Below are 20,399 nucleotides of genomic sequence, written 5' to 3'. Positions count from 1 at the left end.
GAGAATTTTGAGCATTACTTTACTAGCATGTGAGATGAGTGCAATTGTGCAGTAGTTTGAGCATTCTTTGGCATTGCCTTTCTTTGGTATTGGAATGAAAACTGACCTTTTCCAGTCCTGTGGCCACTGCTGAGTTTTCCAAATTTGCTGGCATATTGAGTGCAGCACTTTCACAGCATCATCTTTCAGGATTTGAAATAGCTCAACTGGGATTCCATCACCTCCACTAGCTTTGTTCCTAGTGATACTTTCTAAGGCCCACCTGACTTCACATTCCAGGATATCTGGCTCTAGGTGAGTGATCACACCATCGTGATTATCTGGGTCGTGAAGATCGTTTTTGTACAGTTCTTCTGTGTATTCTTGCCATCTCTTCTTAATACCTTCTGCTTCTGTTAGGTCCATACCATTTCTGTCCTTTATCGAGCCCATCTTTGCGTGAAATGTTCCCTTGGTATCTCTAATTTTCTTGAAGAGATCTCTAGTCTTTCCCATTCTGTTGTTTTCCTCTATTTCTTTGCATTGAACGCTGAGGAAGGCTTTCTTATCTCTCCTTGCTATTCTTTGGAACTCTGCATTCAGATGCTTATATCTTGCTTTCCTTTGCTTTTCGCATCTCTTCTTCTCACAGCTATTTGTAAGGCCTCCTCAGACAGCCATTTTGCTTTTTTGCATTTCTTTTTCTTGGGGATGGTCTTGATCCCTGTCTCCTGTACAATGTCACGAACCTCATTCCATAATTCATCAGGCACTCTGTCTATCAGATCTAGTCCCTTAAATCTATTTCTCACTTCCACTGTATAATCATAAGGGATTTGAATAGGTCATACCTGAATGGTCTAGTGGTTTTCCCTACTTTCTTCAATTTAAGTCTGAATTTGGCAATAAGGAGTTCATGATCTGAGCCACAGTCAGCTCCTGGTCTTGTTTTTGCTGACCATATAGAGCTTCTCCATCTTTGGCTGCAAAGAATATAATCAATTTGATTTCAGTGTTGACCATCTGGTGATGTCCATGTGTGGTGATGTCTTCTCTTGTGTTGTTGGAAGAGGGTGTTTGCTATGACCAGTGCGTTCTCTTGGCAAAACTCTATTAGCCTTTGCCCTGCTCATTCCGTACTCCAAGGTCAAATCTGCTTGTTACTCCAGGTGTTTCTTGACTTCCTACTTTTGCATTCCAGTCCCCTATAATGAAAAGGACGTCTTTTTTGGGTGTTAGTTCTAAAAGGTCTTGTAGGTCTTCATAGAACCGTTCTTCAGCACTACTGGTTGGGGCATAGGCTTGGATTACCGTGATACTGAATGGTTTGCCTTGGAAGCAAACAGAGATCATTCTGTTGTTTTTGAGATTGCATCCAAGTACTGCATTTTGGACTCTTTTGTTGACCATGATGGCTATTCCATTTCTTCTAAGGGATTCCTGCCCACAGTAGTAGATATAATGGTCAACAGATCGTGCAAAAGCGCGCCGGCTTCTGGCTGCGATGGACTGCGCAGAAGCGCGGCCAAGAGGAGGTACCCCTCACCCAAGGTCAGGGGTGGCAACCGAGAACGCTAGGCTGCGACGGTGCAGGAGTGGCTGAGAGGAGTTACCCCATGTTCAAGGTCAGGAGGGGCAACCCTGAGGAGATACCCTTCATCCAAGGTAAGGAGCAGCTGTGAACAGATACCCCACAACCAAGGTAAGAGAAACCCAAGTAAGATGGTAGGTGTTGCGAGAGGGCATCAGAGGGCAGACACACTGAAACCATAATCACAGAAAACTAGCCAATCTGATCACACAGACCACAGCCTTGTCTAACTCAATGAAACTAAGCCATGCCATGTGGGGCCACCCAAGACAGACAGGTCATGGTGGAGAGGTCTGACAGAATGTGGTCCACTGGAGAAGGGAATGGCAAACCACTTCAGTATTCTTGCCTTGAGAACCCCATGAACAGTATGAAAAGGCAAAATGATAGGATACTGAAAGAGGAACTCCCCAGGTCGATAAGTGCCCAATATGCTACTGGAGATCAGTGGAGAAATAACTCCAGAAAGAATGAAGGGATGGAGCCAAAGCAAAAACAACACCCAGTTGTGGATGTGACTGGTGATAAAAGCAAGGTCCAATTCTGTTAAGAGCAATATTGCATAGGAACCTGGAATGTTAGGTCCAGGAATCAAGGCGAATTGGAAGTGGTCAAACAGGAGATGGCAAGAATGAATGTCAACATTCTAGCAATCAGTGAACTAATCAGGACTGGAATGGGTGAATTTAACTCAGATGACCAGTTAAATTATGTAAGTGCTAAAACTGATGTCCCCTTTAAATTCCTGGAGAAAGTCGGAAGTTGCAACTATTAGGGAAACAAAAATGGGATAACTTGATGTTAAAATCAAGTCAGTTTTGTTCAAATTGAATAAGTAGATATAGATACATAACTAAGAGGAAATGGTCATTTTCTTCCATAGTAAAGTAACAACAATCTCCTTTATGGAAAATCTTGAGCTCATTTGTCATCAAAAGCAGACATTCTATTCAAAGCCTGACTATAATTGTGAAACATTGTTTTTTGCCTCACTTTTTGTATAGTATCTGCAAAGATCACAATAGTGTTTATAAACTTTCAAACTGAAAAGGTTATCAATAAGAAAGAGAAAGGAAAGGTTCAACACCAAACAAGTCTATACCAAGCCCTACTGCTGCTAACTTTAAAATCATCATTCATTTCACAGACATGTAACTTAAATAACTTTAGCTTAGGCTAAAGGTACCTTCAGACTCTTAGGCTGTTGTCGAACCTCCATGACATGCTTTCGCCTTAGCTCTCGTTCTCTTCGTTTATTATATTCTAGCTGGTTAGTGAGCTCAGTTTGATGCTGCAATCTGATCAACTCACAGCGCATCTTCTGAATTGTGTTGAGGTGGCGGAACTCCAGTTCTTGCATGGATTCATGCTGTCGTAGTAGCATGGCATGCTCTAAGTCCTTCTGAGTCTGTCTTTTATTTAACTCCTAATCCATAATACAAAAGACAAGGGTATATTTATCGCTGTACAATGCCAGGGGAAAAAACCCTAAGAAACAGATTAACCAGGAAATAGATGTAATCCCAGATTCAATAATGACTACACAGTAAATATCAGATTTTATGACCTATACAGTAGTAAATGGGCAATTAGTAAAGACAAATTTCCTTATTCTAGTATTTACTATTCATTAATACTATTTTATGCCATAAGCTTAAAATATATCAAATCTCAGTAGACTTAATGTCCTTCTTTCTTTCTTTCCTTCTTTTTTTCTTTTCCAATTTTATATTTGAAGAGAACCCTGAAGCCATTTTCTGAATTTCTTCAGAGTGTCCTATACCCAGTATAGTGTAATGGATAAGAACATGGACCTGGCTCTGCTACCTACAGTCACCAAGTCCTTGGGTTAGTTGTTTAAACCTGCTGTGCTTTAGTTTCATCATTTTTCAAAGAAATAATAGTATAACTATTGTACAGATTTAACGTGAGGATGAAATGAATTCATAAACGGAAAGTTCTCAGAATAATACCTAGCACATGATGCTCGATAAATGTTTTAATTCCTTTTTTCTTTCAGATTAAAAAGAACAAGTGTAAAACACACACACGTCAAACCTGTTCCCTTTGCCCCTGCAAACCCTTCTGCAAAGGACAACAGTTTGAAGAAAATGCTTCCCAACCTTCCCCATGCTACTGTGAAACAACTATTATACAAAAATATATAGTTCAAAAAACTGAGTAACAATATACAACATAGGCATGTAATGTGCTTTCTTCAGCTAACAATATAATGGACATATATTCAGACCTGATCAGTATATACAGATCTTTAAGTTTCACCATAGGTTTCCGCTTTGAAATACTATAATTTTCCATTTTTTGCTTTATAAAAAATTTTTCATTAAATGTTGATGCATCATGCATCATATAACCATGTTATTATTTCTTTAGGATAGAGTTCTAGAAGTGGATTTGTAGGTAAAAGCATATGAGCTCCAAAAGGGCAGTATCAATTTATACTCTTATCAACACTGCACATTTCCCAACACCGTTACTAGGATTCAATGTTGCCAGTCTGTTAAACTGTTCTTATTTAACTGGTGCAACTACTTTAATTTGAATTTAATTATTAGTAAATTTGAACAATTATGCTATACTTGAAGTTTATTTTAAGCCACTCTTGGAAATAAGCTAATCTGTGCTCAGAGGTATCCCTGATACTGATGATATTTGTTTTCCCTGACACAAGAGTTTCTACATTTGCTCAATTAAGTACATGATTATAAAGAAAGTATTAAATGGTAACACATAGGGGACATAAAGACTGGAAGAAAATAAAACCGGTGACTTCATAAAATTTTCATTCTAGGCAAGAAGAGAAGCTTCTCCCCCAAAAGTGTGTGTGTATAGGAGAGAGAAGTGCAGAGAAGAATATTTAAATACGGAGGAGGACTTGGATGTTAGGGGAGGCATTTCTGAGGACAGACATGAATGGGGGTTAGCAAACCATGTAGATAATCTAGGAAAGAAGAATTCAGGCTGAGGGAGGCACAAGTGCAAAGGCCCAGAGACTGACAAGGGACTAACATAGTTTCAGAAAAGATTCGCGTTTCAAACGTACCTCCCTGACAAGGTCCTGCTCTAAGTTATGACGCCCAAGTAACATTCTTCTCTTGAAGCGACGGCATTCCAACTCTAGATACTGTCTCTGACGCCGTAGAAGATTAGCCTCTTCTTCTGCTTGGAAATGCTGTATATTCTCCTTCTGCTTTGAAAGCCATTCCTGTTTTTCTTTTTTGGGGGTGCTCTGATTTTCATTCAGCTCCTGGCAACATAAACAACTCAGTTCAAAATACATGAAAATCAAAGGCATAAATATATCATGTGGTATTTGGTATTAAATAAAAGTACCTCCTTAAGCTGCTCTTTTCGAAGTTTATATTCTCTTTTCTGAGACTCCAAAAAGCTGTTTAGTTCTTTCTTCTGTTGGGCCTGAATATGTTGCTGAAATTTTTTCTCTTCATTGGCCATCACTTTAGCCTATGAGAAATTTAAAAAATGGATCAAATTAGTTAAGTAGACAGATTCAAAGAAACAGTTTAATATATACCACTTAGGATAAAATCTGTATAAGCATTACCAAAATAAGAACATCCAACAAATTACTAATAAGTATTACTTAGCATCTTATTTGAATTTCAGAGAACCAGTAAAATGGGACTCATCTTTAAAATGTTGACCTATTACAGAATTAAAAAGCTTTCACCTTTTTAAAAATTTAACAATATGCCCAATAAAAAAATAAGTATTTATTCAAAATATAATAAAATCATGACCTTTTATCTAGATTGACTTGTATATTAAATAATATACTCCTCTTCAAAGTAAACCCTGACCTTAACTTATATATTAAATAAAAATGTTAAATATTAGATACATATATATCATACTGTTTTATTTCTGATTACACATGCAACGTATATTCATTGTGGATCATTTAGAAAATACAGAAAAACACAAAGAAAAAAAAACTTTGTATGATTTTAGCACTCAGAGAAAAACAAGAAAAACAACTTGATACATACCTTCCCTATTTTTTCTATGCATGCACACATTTTTAAATAACACATTGCACATCCTACGTCATGATCTGCTTTTCTAAATATGTTAGTATCTATCTCTTCCTAAGTTATTAAAAATACTTTCTAATGCCCAACAGGATTCTAAATATCTATACATTCTTTACTCAAATTAATTCAAAATTAAATAATTCTTTACTCAATAAATTATTTTGCCAATTCTCTACTATTGTCATTGCATCTATGAAATTAAAAGATGCTTACTCCTTGGAAGCAAAGTTATGACCAACCTAGACAGCATATTAAAAAGCAGAGACATTACTTTGCCAACAAAGGTCCGTCTAGTCAACGCTATGGTTTTTGGTCATGTATGGATGTGAGAGTTGGACTGTGAAGAAAGCTGAGCACCAAAGAATTGATGCTTTTGAACTGCGGTGTTGGAGAAGACTCTTGAGAGTCCCTTGGACTGCAAGGAGATCCAACCAGTCTATCCTAAAGGAGATCAGTCCTGGGTGTTCACTGGAAGGACTTATGCCGAAGCTGAAACTCCAATACTTTGGCCAACTCATGCGAAGAGTTGACTCACTGGAAAAGACCCTGATGCTGGGAGGGATTGGGGTCAGGAGGAGAAGGGGACGACAGAGGATGAGATGGCTGGATGGCATCACCGATTCGATGGACATGAGTTTGGGTAAACTCTGGGAGTTGGGTGACAGAGAGGCCTGGTGTGCTGCGATTCATGGGGACGCAAAGAGTTGGACACAACTGAGCGACTGAACTGAACTATTATTATGAGAGTGGGTCTTTTAATTTGGGCTGGGGTGGGGCAGGAAGGTGAACAGGGTAACCATAATAAATAATGCCTCAATGTGGACTAGCTAGACATATTTCTAGATATTGTGTTAATTTACTGAGAAGCTTACATTTTACTTGACAAATGTGACTATCAAAATAAAATTTAATTGATGGGACATCAAAAACATTAGGTTTCCCATAAGAAGAATCCTAAAATATATATACTTAAATCATATAGTAGACTGACACATTTGTAAATAAACAAAATGGGCCAAATCTTAATTTGAATCTCTCTTAACTTATTATCTCTAACACTATGTTATATTACAATAATCTTTAATTATTCTGATATTAAAATGCTACTATAAATTGAAGGAAGGTTTCCAAAAAACACACAAAGAGAATCATAAATGATTTTTTGAGACCTAAATCACCCATTGATAGATGATTAAGAAACTCCTCATACTATCAGAGTACTATCAGGGCCTAGAATGGTTGCATAATTTACCCACTGTGATACAATAAAACTATGAGCATTAGGAAATAATCCTACGTCTATTGGTTACCAGACTTAGTACCTGATACTATACATGTTACATAAATGTTTCTCCCTTATTCCCAATTGAACTGGCTTGGTTCTAGGGAAAATATCCTAACATCAAAATGCCATCTTGGTTAATTCTGAGATGCTTATGATCTACAGTAAAGAAATTAAGAATAGTGAATCAGCCACCTCTTTTTCCATAGCAGCCTGATGTTTCTTGATAAGTTTCTCCATTTCTGCAGCAAAATTGTTACGCTGTGTTTCAAGATCTTTGTCTAATCTGAGGCGATGTTCATCCATCTCAGCCTTCAACTTATTTTCCAGAGTCATTAGCTGCTTTTGATGTTGCCGCCTCATTCTCTTATAGCCAGACATTTGTTCTCTAAGTTCAGAGTCCTGCTCATGTTCCTGCATTTGCCTTGTAACCTAGACACACAAACAATGGAGAGAAAACAATAAAGCAAAACATTTTTTCTTTCAGAAGCATTTTAGACCACTCTGTTACTTATCCAAGTAGACAATTACTGTAAGAGATTCCAATGAGCAGTTTCCAATTAAAATTCCAGGTGATCTTTTAAAGAAATAGACAAGCTAGTTCAAAAATTTATATAGAAATGTAAAGGAGCTACAAGAAGCAAAACATTCTTGAGGGAAAAAAAGCTGAAGACACACATTTCAGTAATCAAAATGGTGTGGCACTGGTGGAAGGACAGGCTGAACAGATCAAAAGAACAGAATAAAATCTAGAAATAGATCATATACATTTAGTCAACTGATTTTTCTACCAAAAAGTCAAGTTAGGTCAAAGAGGAAATAAATGTATTATCAAATTATAACTGGTTCTTTGTATATAAAACACAAACAAAAACCAGACTTCTATATCACTCTATACCAAAATTAATTTGAAAAGAATCATTTGACATAAACACAAAATCCAGAATCATAAAACAGAAGAAATCACAGACTATCTTCATGACTGTAGGGCAGACAAGTATTTCCTGGGCAGGACGCAAAAAGCACTGACAATAAAGAAAAAAAATGTGTAAACTGATTTTTTTAGTTGAGGTGAAATTCACATAATATAAAATAAATTATTTTAAAGTGAACAACACTAGCATTCAGTATGTATATGTATTTTCTTAGTTGATGGTTAGCGTAATGAGTACCACTAAAAATACTTCAAATTGAAGACCTAGGATCTATGTATTTTATTGTATGAAGAAAACCCAAGGCAGAGCAGTCAGACTGAGTTATAGTACGTGGTACTTTTATTGAAAAATATAGCTATGCATATCTTTGTACACAAATCTACCTACTGTATGAATGTTTTATCTGAAATAAATAGACTTAATAGATTTAGGGATATGGATCTTAAGTTGTCTAAATCCATAATTTAAGAGAATTCCTCAAGAATTCCCTAGTGGTCCAGTGGTTAGGACTCTGTACTTGCAATGCTGAGGGTGTGGGTTCAATCCCTGGTCCTGTAAGCTGAGTGGAATGACCAAAAAAATGTTTCCTCAATTAATTTGAGGGAGCTTAAAATTTGAGGCAGAAGGCTTGCTTGGGAAACATTCGTATGTGCCCAGTCACAAAGATATTTTCCCAACAAGCTGGCCTTGTCCAGGTATTTGTTAAAATGGTCATGAAAAAACTAAGCAATCTTTGCTACTTGCTCTGTTCAAAGAATTATTTACATGTTAAAGAACAGTAGGAACAACTTGACTTATCATAGGGGATGGTGTTTATCTTTTTGTTTAATTTATTTTTATTTTTGGCTGGCCTGGGTCTTCTCTAGTTCCTGTGCAGGCCTTCTCTACTTGTGGCAAGTGGGGGCTACTCTCTAGCTGTGGAGCACAGGTTTCTCATTGTGATGGCTTCTCTCGTTGCGGAGCATGAGCTCTAGGCACTTGGGCTTCAGTAGCTGCAGCACGTGGGTTTACTTGCTCCTTGGCCTGTGGGATCTTCCAAGACCAGGGATTGAACCCATGTTCCCTGTGCTGGCAGGTGGATTCTTAACCACTGGACCACAAGGGAAGTCCAGGGGATGGTGTTTTTGACCCCAGATGTCATTCAGATTCATGGGCCACAGAATGAGACTTACAAGATCTGTAGTTAATAATTCAGACAATTTCCATATATTTTTTTCTGTCATATTTACTAATAACCTACTTCCCTTTGATATCTTAACATCTTTCTATCCCCACCTTTATCATGTTTTGGTCCTAAATATCTGACTGATGAGGGTTATAAGTACCCCAGTATAACAACATCTTTGTAATGAACAAATAATCCATTTTCATTATTTGGGAAGTCAGAAGAACTATATTTTAAGTATATCAAATTGGATTACTTGCTATTTCATGAACACTTCCCCTCATTTTTGTTAGCCTGTCAACTCTTAGGTGGAAACTACATTTTTTCTCTCCCCCTGTGCCTAAAACCAACCAATTATTAAAGGCTCAAATGATTTATAAATACTCACCCTAAATCAAAGGTAATCAGAATTCCTATTTAGTACCTTTTAGCCCTGTGGGTTGGGAGGATACCCTGGAGAAGGGGACTGCTACCCACTTCTTTCCTGGAGAATTTCATGGACAGAGGAGCCCGGCAGGCTACAGTCCATAGATCAAAAGAGCTGGACACAACTGAGCGACTATCACTTTCAGCCCTCTTAAGCATTTAATATATTCTAATATATTAGTTATTTGTACACACATCTCTCAGAGTGCTTTCTATAAGATCTTTCTTATAATAGGCAGTTAAATGTTGAATAAATGTTAGAAATACAAAATACAAAAAAAAAAGAGATATAATTATACTTGAATATAGATGCCAAGGTCTAACATGAAAAACGTATTTCTAATTTGGGGTAGTACATACCAGTGATGCCGTCCGTATAGTAGCAAAGTGTTCTCGATTACGGTAGTGTGATTTATGACGAGATACTTGAGGTGGAGATTGTGGATCCGATGCCCTTGTTCTAGGATCTCCCTCTTCTCTGTAATTTTCTTCCTCCTAGGCAAAGAAACAAACATTATAATCTGTTGTGAACAAACACAGTTTGGGTAAACTTTCGAGAAAATTAAATTTTAAAGACAAATGGATCAATAAATCTCAAAGACATAATCCTAAAAAGCAAAAACAAAAAATGGGAATGCTGACATTTTCAACATAATTTGAATCAGGAGACATTATTTCCTCAATGTATGAAACAGTATACAGAATGAGGATAATGAAACATTATGGCTAGATTTATTTAATATTCATGAAGTGCAAAATTACAAAGCCTTAATATAACTTAAAAACAAAGATAATAAAACATACAGCTAGTATTTTAAATAGCAGTAATACAATTAATTACTTTAGGGCTCTTGGGTTTAAGAAATAATAATGTAGCTTAAAAAAACCATAATACTCCTGCCACTGGTCCAAAATAAGTAAACAAAAAATAATTGTAAAAATTTTAAGAATCGATGTCTTTCTTGATATATACATTACTTCAATTACTGAAAAGGAAGTCAAATAGCAACCAACTAGTTACATGAAGGCAATGGCATCCCACTCCAGTACTCTCGCCTGGAAAATCCCACGGATGGAGGAGCCTGGTGGGCTGTCGTCCATGGGGTTGCTAAGAGTCGGACACAACTGAGCGACTTCATTTTCACTTTTCACTTTCATGCATTGGAGAAGGAAATGGCAACCTACTCCAGTGTTCTTGCCTGGAGAATCCCAGGGACGGAGGAGCCTGATAGGCTGCTGTCTATGGGGTTGCACAGAGTCGGACACGAATGAAGCGACTTAGCAGCTGCAGCAGCAGTTACAGGAATAATCTTTTTTATGGGTGATCTTCTTGCCTAAGAATATAAACTCTCCATTTCATCCTCTACTCAGCCCCTGGTAACCTCTAATCCATCTTCCATCTCTATGAATTCGCCTATTCTAGGTATTTCTTATAAAAGGAATTATAGAATATTTGTCCTTTTACATCTAACTTACATCACTTGGCATAATGTTTTCAAAATTCACTAATGTTGTATCATGTTATTAGAATTTCCTTCCTTTGTATAACTGAGTAATATTCACCATATGTATATACCATGGTTTTGTTTATCCATTCTTTCCACCTTTCATCTATTTGTGCCTAATAACTTTTTAGTTAACACTGCAAGCTGTGAAGTTAAAAAAGGAAGCATTCCTATTAATTGTTAAAGGAGCTATCCGATCTTAAAATATTTTGAAGAACATTTAAAATTTTGCATTCAAAAGTATAATGACTAATGTAGTAAATATCCATTATTTCCTAAACCCAGAATTTATATTTTTCCGTAATTAGATGGAGAAGCTCTATACAGTCAGCAAAAACAAGACAAGGAGCTGACTGTGGCTCAGACCATGTACTCCTTATTGCCAAATTCAGACTGAAATTGAAGAAAGTAGGGAAAACCACTAGACCATTCAGGTATGACCTAAATCAAATCCCTTATGATTATACAGTGGAAGTGAGAAATAGATTTAAGGGACTAGATCTGATAGATAGAGTGCCTGATGAACTATGGAATGAGGTTCGTGACATTGTACAGGAGACAGGGATCAAGACCATCCCCATGGAAAAGAAATGCAGAAAAGCAAAATGGCCGTCTGGGGAGGCCTTACATTAGCTGTGAAAAGAAGAGAAGCGAAAAGCAAAGGAGCAAAGGAAAGATATAAACATCTGAATGCAGAGTTCCAAAGAATAGCAAGAAGAGATAAGAAAGCCTTCTTCAGCAATCAATGCAAAGAAATAGAGGAAAACAACAGAATGGGAAAGACTAGAGATCTCTTCAAGAAAATCAGAGATACCAAGGGAACATTTCATGCAAAGATGGGCTCGATAAAGGACAGAAATGGTATGGACCTAACAGAAGCAGAAGATATTAAGAAGAGGTGGGAAGAATACACAGAAGAACTGTACAAAAAAGATCTTCACGACCCAGATAATCACGATGGTGTGATCACTCACCTAGAGCCAGACATCCTGGAATGTGAAGTCAAGTGGGCCTTAGAAAGCATCACTACGAACAAAGCTAGTGGAGGTGATAGAATTCCAGTTGAGCTATTCCAAATCCTGAAAGATGATGCTGTAAAAGTGCTGCACTCAATATGCCAGCAAATTTGGAACACTCAGCAGTGACCACAGGACTGGAAAAGGTCAGTTTTCATTCCAATACCAAAGAAAGGCAATGCCAAAGAATGCTCAAACTACCACACAATTGCACTCATCTCACATGCTAGTAAAGTAATGCTCAAAATTCTCCAAGCCAGGCTTCAGCAGTTGTGAACCGTGAACTTCCTGATGTTCAAGCTGGTTTTAGAAAAGGCAGAGGAACCAGAGATCAAACTGCCAACATCCGCTGGATCATGGAAAAAGCAAGAGAGTTCCAGAAAAACATCTATTTCTGCTTTATTGACTATGCCAAAGCCTTTGACTGTGTGGATCACAAGAAACTGTGGAAAATTCTGAAAGAGATGGGAATACCAGACCACCTGACCTGTCTTTTGAGAAACCTATATGCAGGTAAGGAAGCAACAGTTAGAACTGGACATGGAACAACAGACTGGTTCCAAATAGGAAAAGGAGTACGTCAAGGCTGTATATTGTCACCCTGCTTATTTAACTTATATGCAGAGTACATCATGAGAAACGCTGGACTGGAAGAAACACAAACTGGAATCAAGATTGCCAGGAGAAATATCAATAACCTCAGATATGCAGATGACACCACTCTTATGGCAGAAAGTGAAGAGGAACTCAAGAGCCTCTTGATGAAAGTGAAAGTGGAGAGTGAAAAAGTTGGCTTAAAGCTCAACATTCAGAAAACGAAGATCATGGCATCCGGTCCCATCACTTCATGGGAAATAGATGGGGAAACAGTGGAAACAGTGTCAGACTTTATTTTTCTGGGCTCCAAAATCACTGCAGATGGTGACTGCAGCCATGAAATTAAAAGACACTTACTCCTTGGAAGGAAAGTTATGACCAACCTAGAAGCATATTAAAAAGCAGAGATATTACTTTGTCAACAAAGGTCCATCTAGTCAAGGCTATGGTTTTTCCTGTGGTCATGTATGGATGTGAGAGTTGGACTGTGAAGAAGGCTGAGCGCCGAAGAATGGATGCTTTTGAACTGTGGTGTTGGAGAAGACTCTTGAGAGTCCCTTGGACTGCAAGGAGATCCAACCAGTCCATTCTGAAGGAGATCAGCCCTGGGATTTCTTTGGAAGGAATGATGCTACAGCTGAAACTCCAGTACTTTGGCCACCTCATGTGAAGAGTTGACTCATTGGAAAAGATTCTGATGCTGGGAGGGATTGGGGACAAGAGGAGAAGGGGACGACAGAGGATGAGATGGCTGGATGGCATCACTGACTCGATGGACGTGAGTCTCAGTGAACTCTGGGAGTTGGTATTGGACAGGGAGGCCTGGCGTGCTGCAATTCATGGGGTCGCAAAGAGTCAGACACGACTGAGCGACTGATCTGATCTGATCTGATAATTAGACTCTAAGTTTTATTTTAAAGCTGTAAACATTATATGGATAATGTAAAGTGACCAAAATCACTTTTGGTCACCATCCATCCTAATCCTTTCTCCCATGCTTCAAAAATATTATATTAATATTACAATGAATTTCATGAGTATACCTACTATTTTTAAAGTACTTCATTTTGCATCTAAGTGACTTCAAATAATACATTATATATAGTATCTTCTGAGATATTTTTAAAATATTCTTTCCATATTCTCAAGACATTAGTTTTACAAATGCAGATATTATACTGGAAATCAACAAGCCTACTGCCGTTTTCAAATAAGTTACCTAAAACTGTTCCCAACTTCTGAAACAGGAAAAAAAAAAAAAAAAAAATTAACTCTTAAACTAACTAGATGAATTAAATTATTTACCAAAGCTGATTTTTTTTTCACTGAAATCCAAATACTCACAGGTTTTAAGTGGATGACAGAACTATTAGACATCACTGTGTGGTCTCCCTCCATCATGTCTAGCTCACTCTTGTCATCTGAGGCATCTGGAAGACTGTTAACACTACTACTTTGGCTACTGGCACTGATGGACATACTGGGAATAGACTGATTACTTCCAACGCTATTCACTGTTCCTGTCCGTCCAACACCATGATCCTGTTCCTAGGGAAAAAAAGAGCAATAGGTTCAGATATCTCCATCTCTCTTGATTTCTTAAATAGAAGCATCAAGCACACTGCTTGGCCAACAGTCTTTAGAAAGTCAGAGGTCTATCATGAGATATTCCCTTTATTTGGTGAAACCAGGAAGTTAATCCGTAACAGAAAAATAAACAAATAAAAATGACCAACAAGTAAATAAAAACCTGACCAACTATGTGAAGTCAATTTATCAGCCAAACCAGCCACAGGCTGGTTTTTGTAAAAGTGGTTTTAAAAAAAAACCCCAGCCACGAGCACCACCCTCCCCTGAGCAGGGTGAGAGGAGGCGCCAGCTCTGGGCTTTGAGGTCTGAGGCGTGTGGTCTCCTGGCCTGGCATCATCTCCCTGGAGGCAGGCAGCACCCTGAGGGAATACTTCCAAAATACTTCCAAAGTAAAGCATTTTCTCTAAACTGTCTGCCATTTTTTGAAATCCATTTTTACCACACATCTCATTGGGTATAGAGAGAGATATTGCTCATTTCTCAATAATTCCCATGTTAAAATAAGCCCCAACCATGAGAATTCCCTAGTGGTATGGTTTAGGAGTCCAGCACTTTCACTGCTGAGGGAGGGCCTGGGTTCAATCTCTGGTCAGGGAACTAAGATCTCACAAGCCACAGGGCGTAGGAAAAGAATAAATCAGAAAAACAAGCCCCAACTTAAAAAAAAAAAAAAATCCTAGAAACACCTCCTTTTAGTTATTTTTTGTTGAAGTCTTTTGTAAGTACATTTTTCTTTCTTTCTTAAAAATTCTACCACCAAAGAATTCCTATTTTTCTTAAATTAAAAATTATGTATTATATATACATATATACACACACACATATACATATAAAATCACAAGAATGTTTTTCTGAAGTGACCAACATTTTAGTAGTGTTACCATACCAAAATTCTCTAAGATATGGAGAATTTAATATAGACATATGCTATATACAAAGGAACTTTTCTCATATCTCTAGCCCAACAGAGATGCTGTTATAGATTTAACTACATGAGAAATTTATTAATTTTAAAACTTTATTTTATTCAAAATTTTATTTCATGTATCTAAAATATCCCACAATAAAGTAACCCAAAGCAATTTTCAAAAGATTATCATAAGAACTAAAAAATGAAAAAACCCAAAACTGTTGGTTAAGAAAATCTTGCATTTTACAGTTCAGTAATTGTGCAGCACTATTAAAAAAGTAACTGCTTCTCCTAGTTTCCAAATGTAAAATGATATTTCTCACTGGAAAACAGTAAAAAACAAACCAAAGCTCTAGAATTCTGACAGAAGCAAAGAAAAGTGAAAATACTTATAGTAAAAGCTTTATATGTATATTTCAACATGAGAAAGTTCTATAACATATCCATTGCACATTTGTATTTCCATTCTCCCTAAAAAGCAACAAAAAAAGAACTTGACCTTGAGAGTGAGAGCTATCTGAATTTGAACCCATATGCCTCTACCTACACTGAGTAAACCACTGAGCCTTGCTTTACACATAGCTTCAATACTCTGGCTACCTGATGAGAAGAGCCAACTCACTGGAAAAGACCCTGATGCTGGGGAAAGACTGAAAGCAGGAGGAGAAGGGGACCACAGAGGATAAGATGGTTGGATGGCATCACTGACTCAATGGACATGAGTCTGAGCAAACTCTGGGAGATGGTGAAGGACAGGGAAGCCTGGTGTGCTGCAGACCATGGGGTCGCAGAGAGTCAGACACAACTGAGTGACTGAACTGAACTGAAAATAAGTATTTCAGAACTGTGTAGATGGAATGAAACTATGCAGAACTGAAAAGAAATGTCCTTGGTAATACAGTAGAATGCTTAGTAACTTGCTAATGACTTGTCAGTGAGTAACTTCCAGAGTCTATAATTTTATATATTTTCAAAAGCATGTCTCTCACAATTGAGACAATAAGGCAAAAAAGGGTTCAGTGGCTAAGAAATTTGAAAGGGACAAAATTAAACAAAGTTGAATTTGTTTATTTAATAAAAGACATTGCTGAGCTTTACTATATATGCCAATGTGCACAACAAAGGGACTGAATTTAAAGAACACAACACCGTTTTTCCCACATGGGATTTTACAGGACCAGTGTTAAGAAAACACAAATGGGAACCACTGATATAAGAGATTCATGATGTAAAAGACGAGCTCCACAAGAAAAGAAGCTGATGAAGAGAGCTCAATATTGATTCATTTCTAAATTACCTCTTCTTCTTCCTGTGCTTCTACTGCTGGTCCATTATGTGCCTCCTGGAACAGGAGTTTCTTCATCTTTCGATACTGCAGATTGTCCAGCTCTCTTACTGCATCTTTTGTCCTCTGAATAAGATCTATTAACACTGTTTCAGGGCGCTCCCGAAGAACAAACATGTGCTGGATAAAAGAATGTAAAAGTCAAGTTGAAACCTATTTTTCCATTAATACAAATGTACACCTCTCTTAGCTGCAGAAGGAAATGGCAACCGATTTCAGTATTCTCGCCTGGAAAATTCCACAGACAGAAGAGCCCAGTGGGCTACAGGCTATGGGGTTGCAAAGAGTCAGACACAAATGAGCATGCACACATGTGCCCCTTCTTAGACTCTAGAGTTACTATCCTAAATAATCATCATAGATAATGCCTATAATCTATAGCTATTCTATTATATTTCTGACTTCTTATAAAATCATTATTTATATATATTTACTCTGTGCCTACATTTTATATAAACTTTGGTCAACTAAAAATGTAGAGTTGAAATGATAAAAGGGTTTAATTAAATACTAAGAAGTAAGCCCAATTACAGCCCTAAACAAATGCTAAAAAAAGGTTTACATATTCTTAGAACTGTTGATTTCACAGAAAAGGCATGTCAGTTCTGAGTTTTATTAGGTTTCAAGAGAAATGTATTTACTGCTGGTGAATTATGTAATATAAACCTGGATATTTTGGGTTCCTTTATATGTTGCATAAACAATACTCTTCAGAAAACACTAGTAGTTGATTAAAAGGCATATTATTAGTGATTTTTACTAACACTGAATAAAACTTAACCTTATCAAATAAGGAAAAGTTGAAAGAATAATTTCACCTTTAGAGTATCACTGCTACATTTTGATGTTTCTTTTCAGAAATTTTCTATATACAGATTTTTGTTTTATAGATCGTAAATATATAGATTGCAGAAAGACACTTTCCGCCCTTGACTTCATGAGATGCCCCTGAATTTCTGTAACACTTACCTTTTTTGTTAGCCAAACTTACTTCTTCTCTATGTAAAGAGTTCTAACTATACCATATTTGGTTCTGCTTCACTATCATAAGACTGTTATTTCAAATTTGTAAACATAATGCCTACAGAATATTTCATCAAAGGTTTATGCCAAAGTTCCATTACCCTAATTCTGGACAGTTATTTCCAACTTTTAATTCAGAGATAAATAGCTTCATAGAATTCTTTAAAAAATTTTTAAATTCATTAGAATTTTTTTCTATTTTTTTCTTTATGATGAATCATGAAAGAAATGTCAGGCCAAAGGGAAAGAAACACTTGCTAGATACTTCCTATCATTTCCAATAAGGCTGTGCCAATATATGCTATCAACTAGGTGAATGAACACTATATTCAGACTTGGAACCTAATCACCAAATACCAAATACCTGGGCTTGGTAGGTTGGGTTACACCCAAAGAGTTTCTTTCACCTCTATTGGGCAAGTATGAGAAACAAGTCACATTCTTCCTTTTTCCTGAGCCTTAGCTTGGTATGTATCACTATTTATCAATACAATATTCCATATTCTTATCCCAACTTCATATCTTATATTTCTAAGTCTGCCAGTTTTCTACATACAGATCTTGCTTATTTTTCACTAATATAATTCCCAAGTATACCAAACATTTTGTTGCTATTGTGAGTACCAATTTAGTCAAGTTTTCATTTCTTAGAGTATGAGTGAGCTTACTGCCTAAAATTCCTCAAGCATTATTGAAAATCAGTATTGCTCTTCTACACACTAAAGTTTCAAGTAATACTACTGAATACATATAAGAACCTTTCAATTTCTTTGTATCTTTAACTGAGGTACATTGATGAAAATAAACTTAATCCATTTGAAACTGTAAAACATTCATGCAAAAATAGGCTATTTAAATTTTATAGTGAAAAACCAGTAAGACTTCTTAGGGTCACAAAGAAAATCAAATCCCATTTTACCACTGCTTTATCTAGATGTTTTAAGAACTATATTAAGCTCAACACACTATTACTGCTATTGATACAATAGTCAACTGCCAAGTGAAATAATAAATTTTTGAGAACAGGAAGCATATAAATCTCATATTTAAACGAGGCAATGAAACTTTGTGAAATCTGAAGAGTACACATGATTTAAAAAATCTTTTCATTGCTAAGTTAGAAAAATTTATTTTCAACATGGAAACAAAAATATGATATTCATTTTAACAATTTCTTTTAAAATCTCTTTTCTCTCACAATATTTATGTAAATATATCACATATCATTTCTATTTCCTTCATATTACTTTAATAGAATACATAGTATTTTAGTTAAAAACCAGTAGCGCATACCTAATATTGATTCCAAATCAAAGAAAAATGACACATTAAAAAAATTTCTTAGGGGTAGAAAACAGTATAATTGAACTGACCTTTAAAAGTTCCTCTGATGTAGGGCGATCTTGAGGGATTTTCTGGAGGCAAGAATCTACAAAGTTGCGAAAATAATCAGACCTATTGTAAAGGAAAGTATCAAGTGAACATATTGCTATTTCCTTTAAAAACACACCAGCAAAACAAAGCATGTGCCTACTGCTGGGAGCGGGGATGGAAATGAAACGATAAAAAAAAGCAGATATAGATACATTTCATATATGTCTATGAAAAGTTATCTAAAGCAGCCAATGAGTCTTCACCATTTTCCAAAGATAAATTTGCACAGATTATTTTAAATTTCTGCTCCCACAATTAAAATATCACAGCGCATTCTATATAGAGGAAAAGTTAGAAAAGCCAATATTTTCTTTTTTGCATTAAAATCTAGGATAACTTTCTTATTATTTTTCTCCCTATAAACCACCTCTCTCTCTTCTTTGCCCCTTGGATCATCTTCTGTATAGTGGGATTCAGAGTATTACTCCATTTGCTTTGGAAGCAGTACTCCGTACAGCTAAGTATTTGGTATCCCTGAGCAAATGGATATAACTTCCATTAAATCCAGAAAACCAGCTGAGATTTCTTTTTTAAACATTTAAAACACTGGAAGTCTGTAACCCATTATTAATGTATAATGTTACTGATGAGAGTTCAAAGAATATTAAGTAATTACTACTCCACTGGTGTTCGTCTTCAATATCTAAGTAAGATTTTAAATTCCTTATAGGCAAAAAACAAATTCTCTTTCGAATCCCTGAAGTATCAAACACAGTGTGTAGACAATCTGTGTTCAATTCATTATTTATATGTATCATAATACTAAACTCGGTCCCAAAAGATTCCTTTTATGTGTATTTACTTAAGACCTATGAATATGTTAGTTAAGCCTTATCATTGGCCCATTAAATTATTTATTATCAATTTATTATTTAATAATTTATTAAATTCCAATAATTAAATTATTTAATTATTAAAATAAATTATTGGCAACTAATGCATCTATTTTGAACTTTACAATATTTATTAAATATGCTGTTTATTTCCTTAGAATTTTTCAAATGTTTGATACCCATGAGGAATTAATTTCCCACTAAAATTTTCTATCACTGATGAAATCCTGGTTTTTAAAAACTGTCAATCAGGTCTCTATAAGCTTTTTACACTAATGAACTTAATTTTTCAAATCAAGGAAGCAATAGGAGAGAAAAACATTAAGCAATTTGAATAATAAATGTCATAATGACAATTAGAATGATTTCAAAGTTATGAATTTATCTGGTAATTCTGATAAATCAAACTGTTTTACCTATTTCATATGCTATATAAATTATAAGCCATTCCCCAATTGAACATCACTACAGGTTGTGGCAATCTATATTTCAGTTGTAAAATACTATGTTTAAATCATGCTATTTATTATATAATCAGGGTTATATGTGTTTCTGAAGTTCAAAAAACTAAATATTTTTTTGTAAAAAGCAAATACTTTTTGCTTCTATGTGGTATCAATCTAGCCTTTATTTCTGAACTGAGTCATATATCTGCTAAGAAAAGCACACATAATAAAGGATTAACATGATAGAAC

The 20,399-nt window shown here is 36.0% G+C and overlaps 1 protein-coding gene across 2 annotated transcripts in view; it reads right to left on the bottom strand.

Moving 5' to 3' along the window:
* TAOK1 (TAO kinase 1) overlaps positions 1 to 20,399 on the bottom strand; it is a 110,292-nt gene that overhangs the window by 18,913 nt on the left and 70,980 nt on the right. Inside the window, exons 10-17 of one of the 2 annotated variants that reach the window (XM_019981136.2) lie at positions 18,811 to 18,892; positions 16,367 to 16,534; positions 13,914 to 14,117; positions 9,812 to 9,946; positions 7,121 to 7,357; positions 4,925 to 5,053; positions 4,635 to 4,838; positions 2,757 to 2,996 (exon numbers count right to left, since the gene is read on the bottom strand). In XM_019981136.2, coding sequence (XP_019836695.1) covers positions 2,757 to 2,996; positions 4,635 to 4,838; positions 4,925 to 5,053; positions 7,121 to 7,357; positions 9,812 to 9,946; positions 13,914 to 14,117; positions 16,367 to 16,534; positions 18,811 to 18,892 — 1,399 coding nt within the window. The remainder of the gene's footprint in view (positions 1 to 2,756; positions 2,997 to 4,634; positions 4,839 to 4,924; positions 5,054 to 7,120; positions 7,358 to 9,811; positions 9,947 to 13,913; positions 14,118 to 16,366; positions 16,535 to 18,810; positions 18,893 to 20,399) is intronic. The other variant, XM_070772785.1, reaches the window with a different exon arrangement.

Source organism: Bos indicus, chromosome 19 (genome assembly GCF_029378745.1).
Source record: "Bos indicus isolate NIAB-ARS_2022 breed Sahiwal x Tharparkar chromosome 19, NIAB-ARS_B.indTharparkar_mat_pri_1.0, whole genome shotgun sequence".
Taxonomy (NCBI): Eukaryota; Metazoa; Chordata; class Mammalia; order Artiodactyla; family Bovidae; genus Bos; species Bos indicus.
This window is presented reverse-complemented; position numbering and strand designations above follow the sequence as displayed.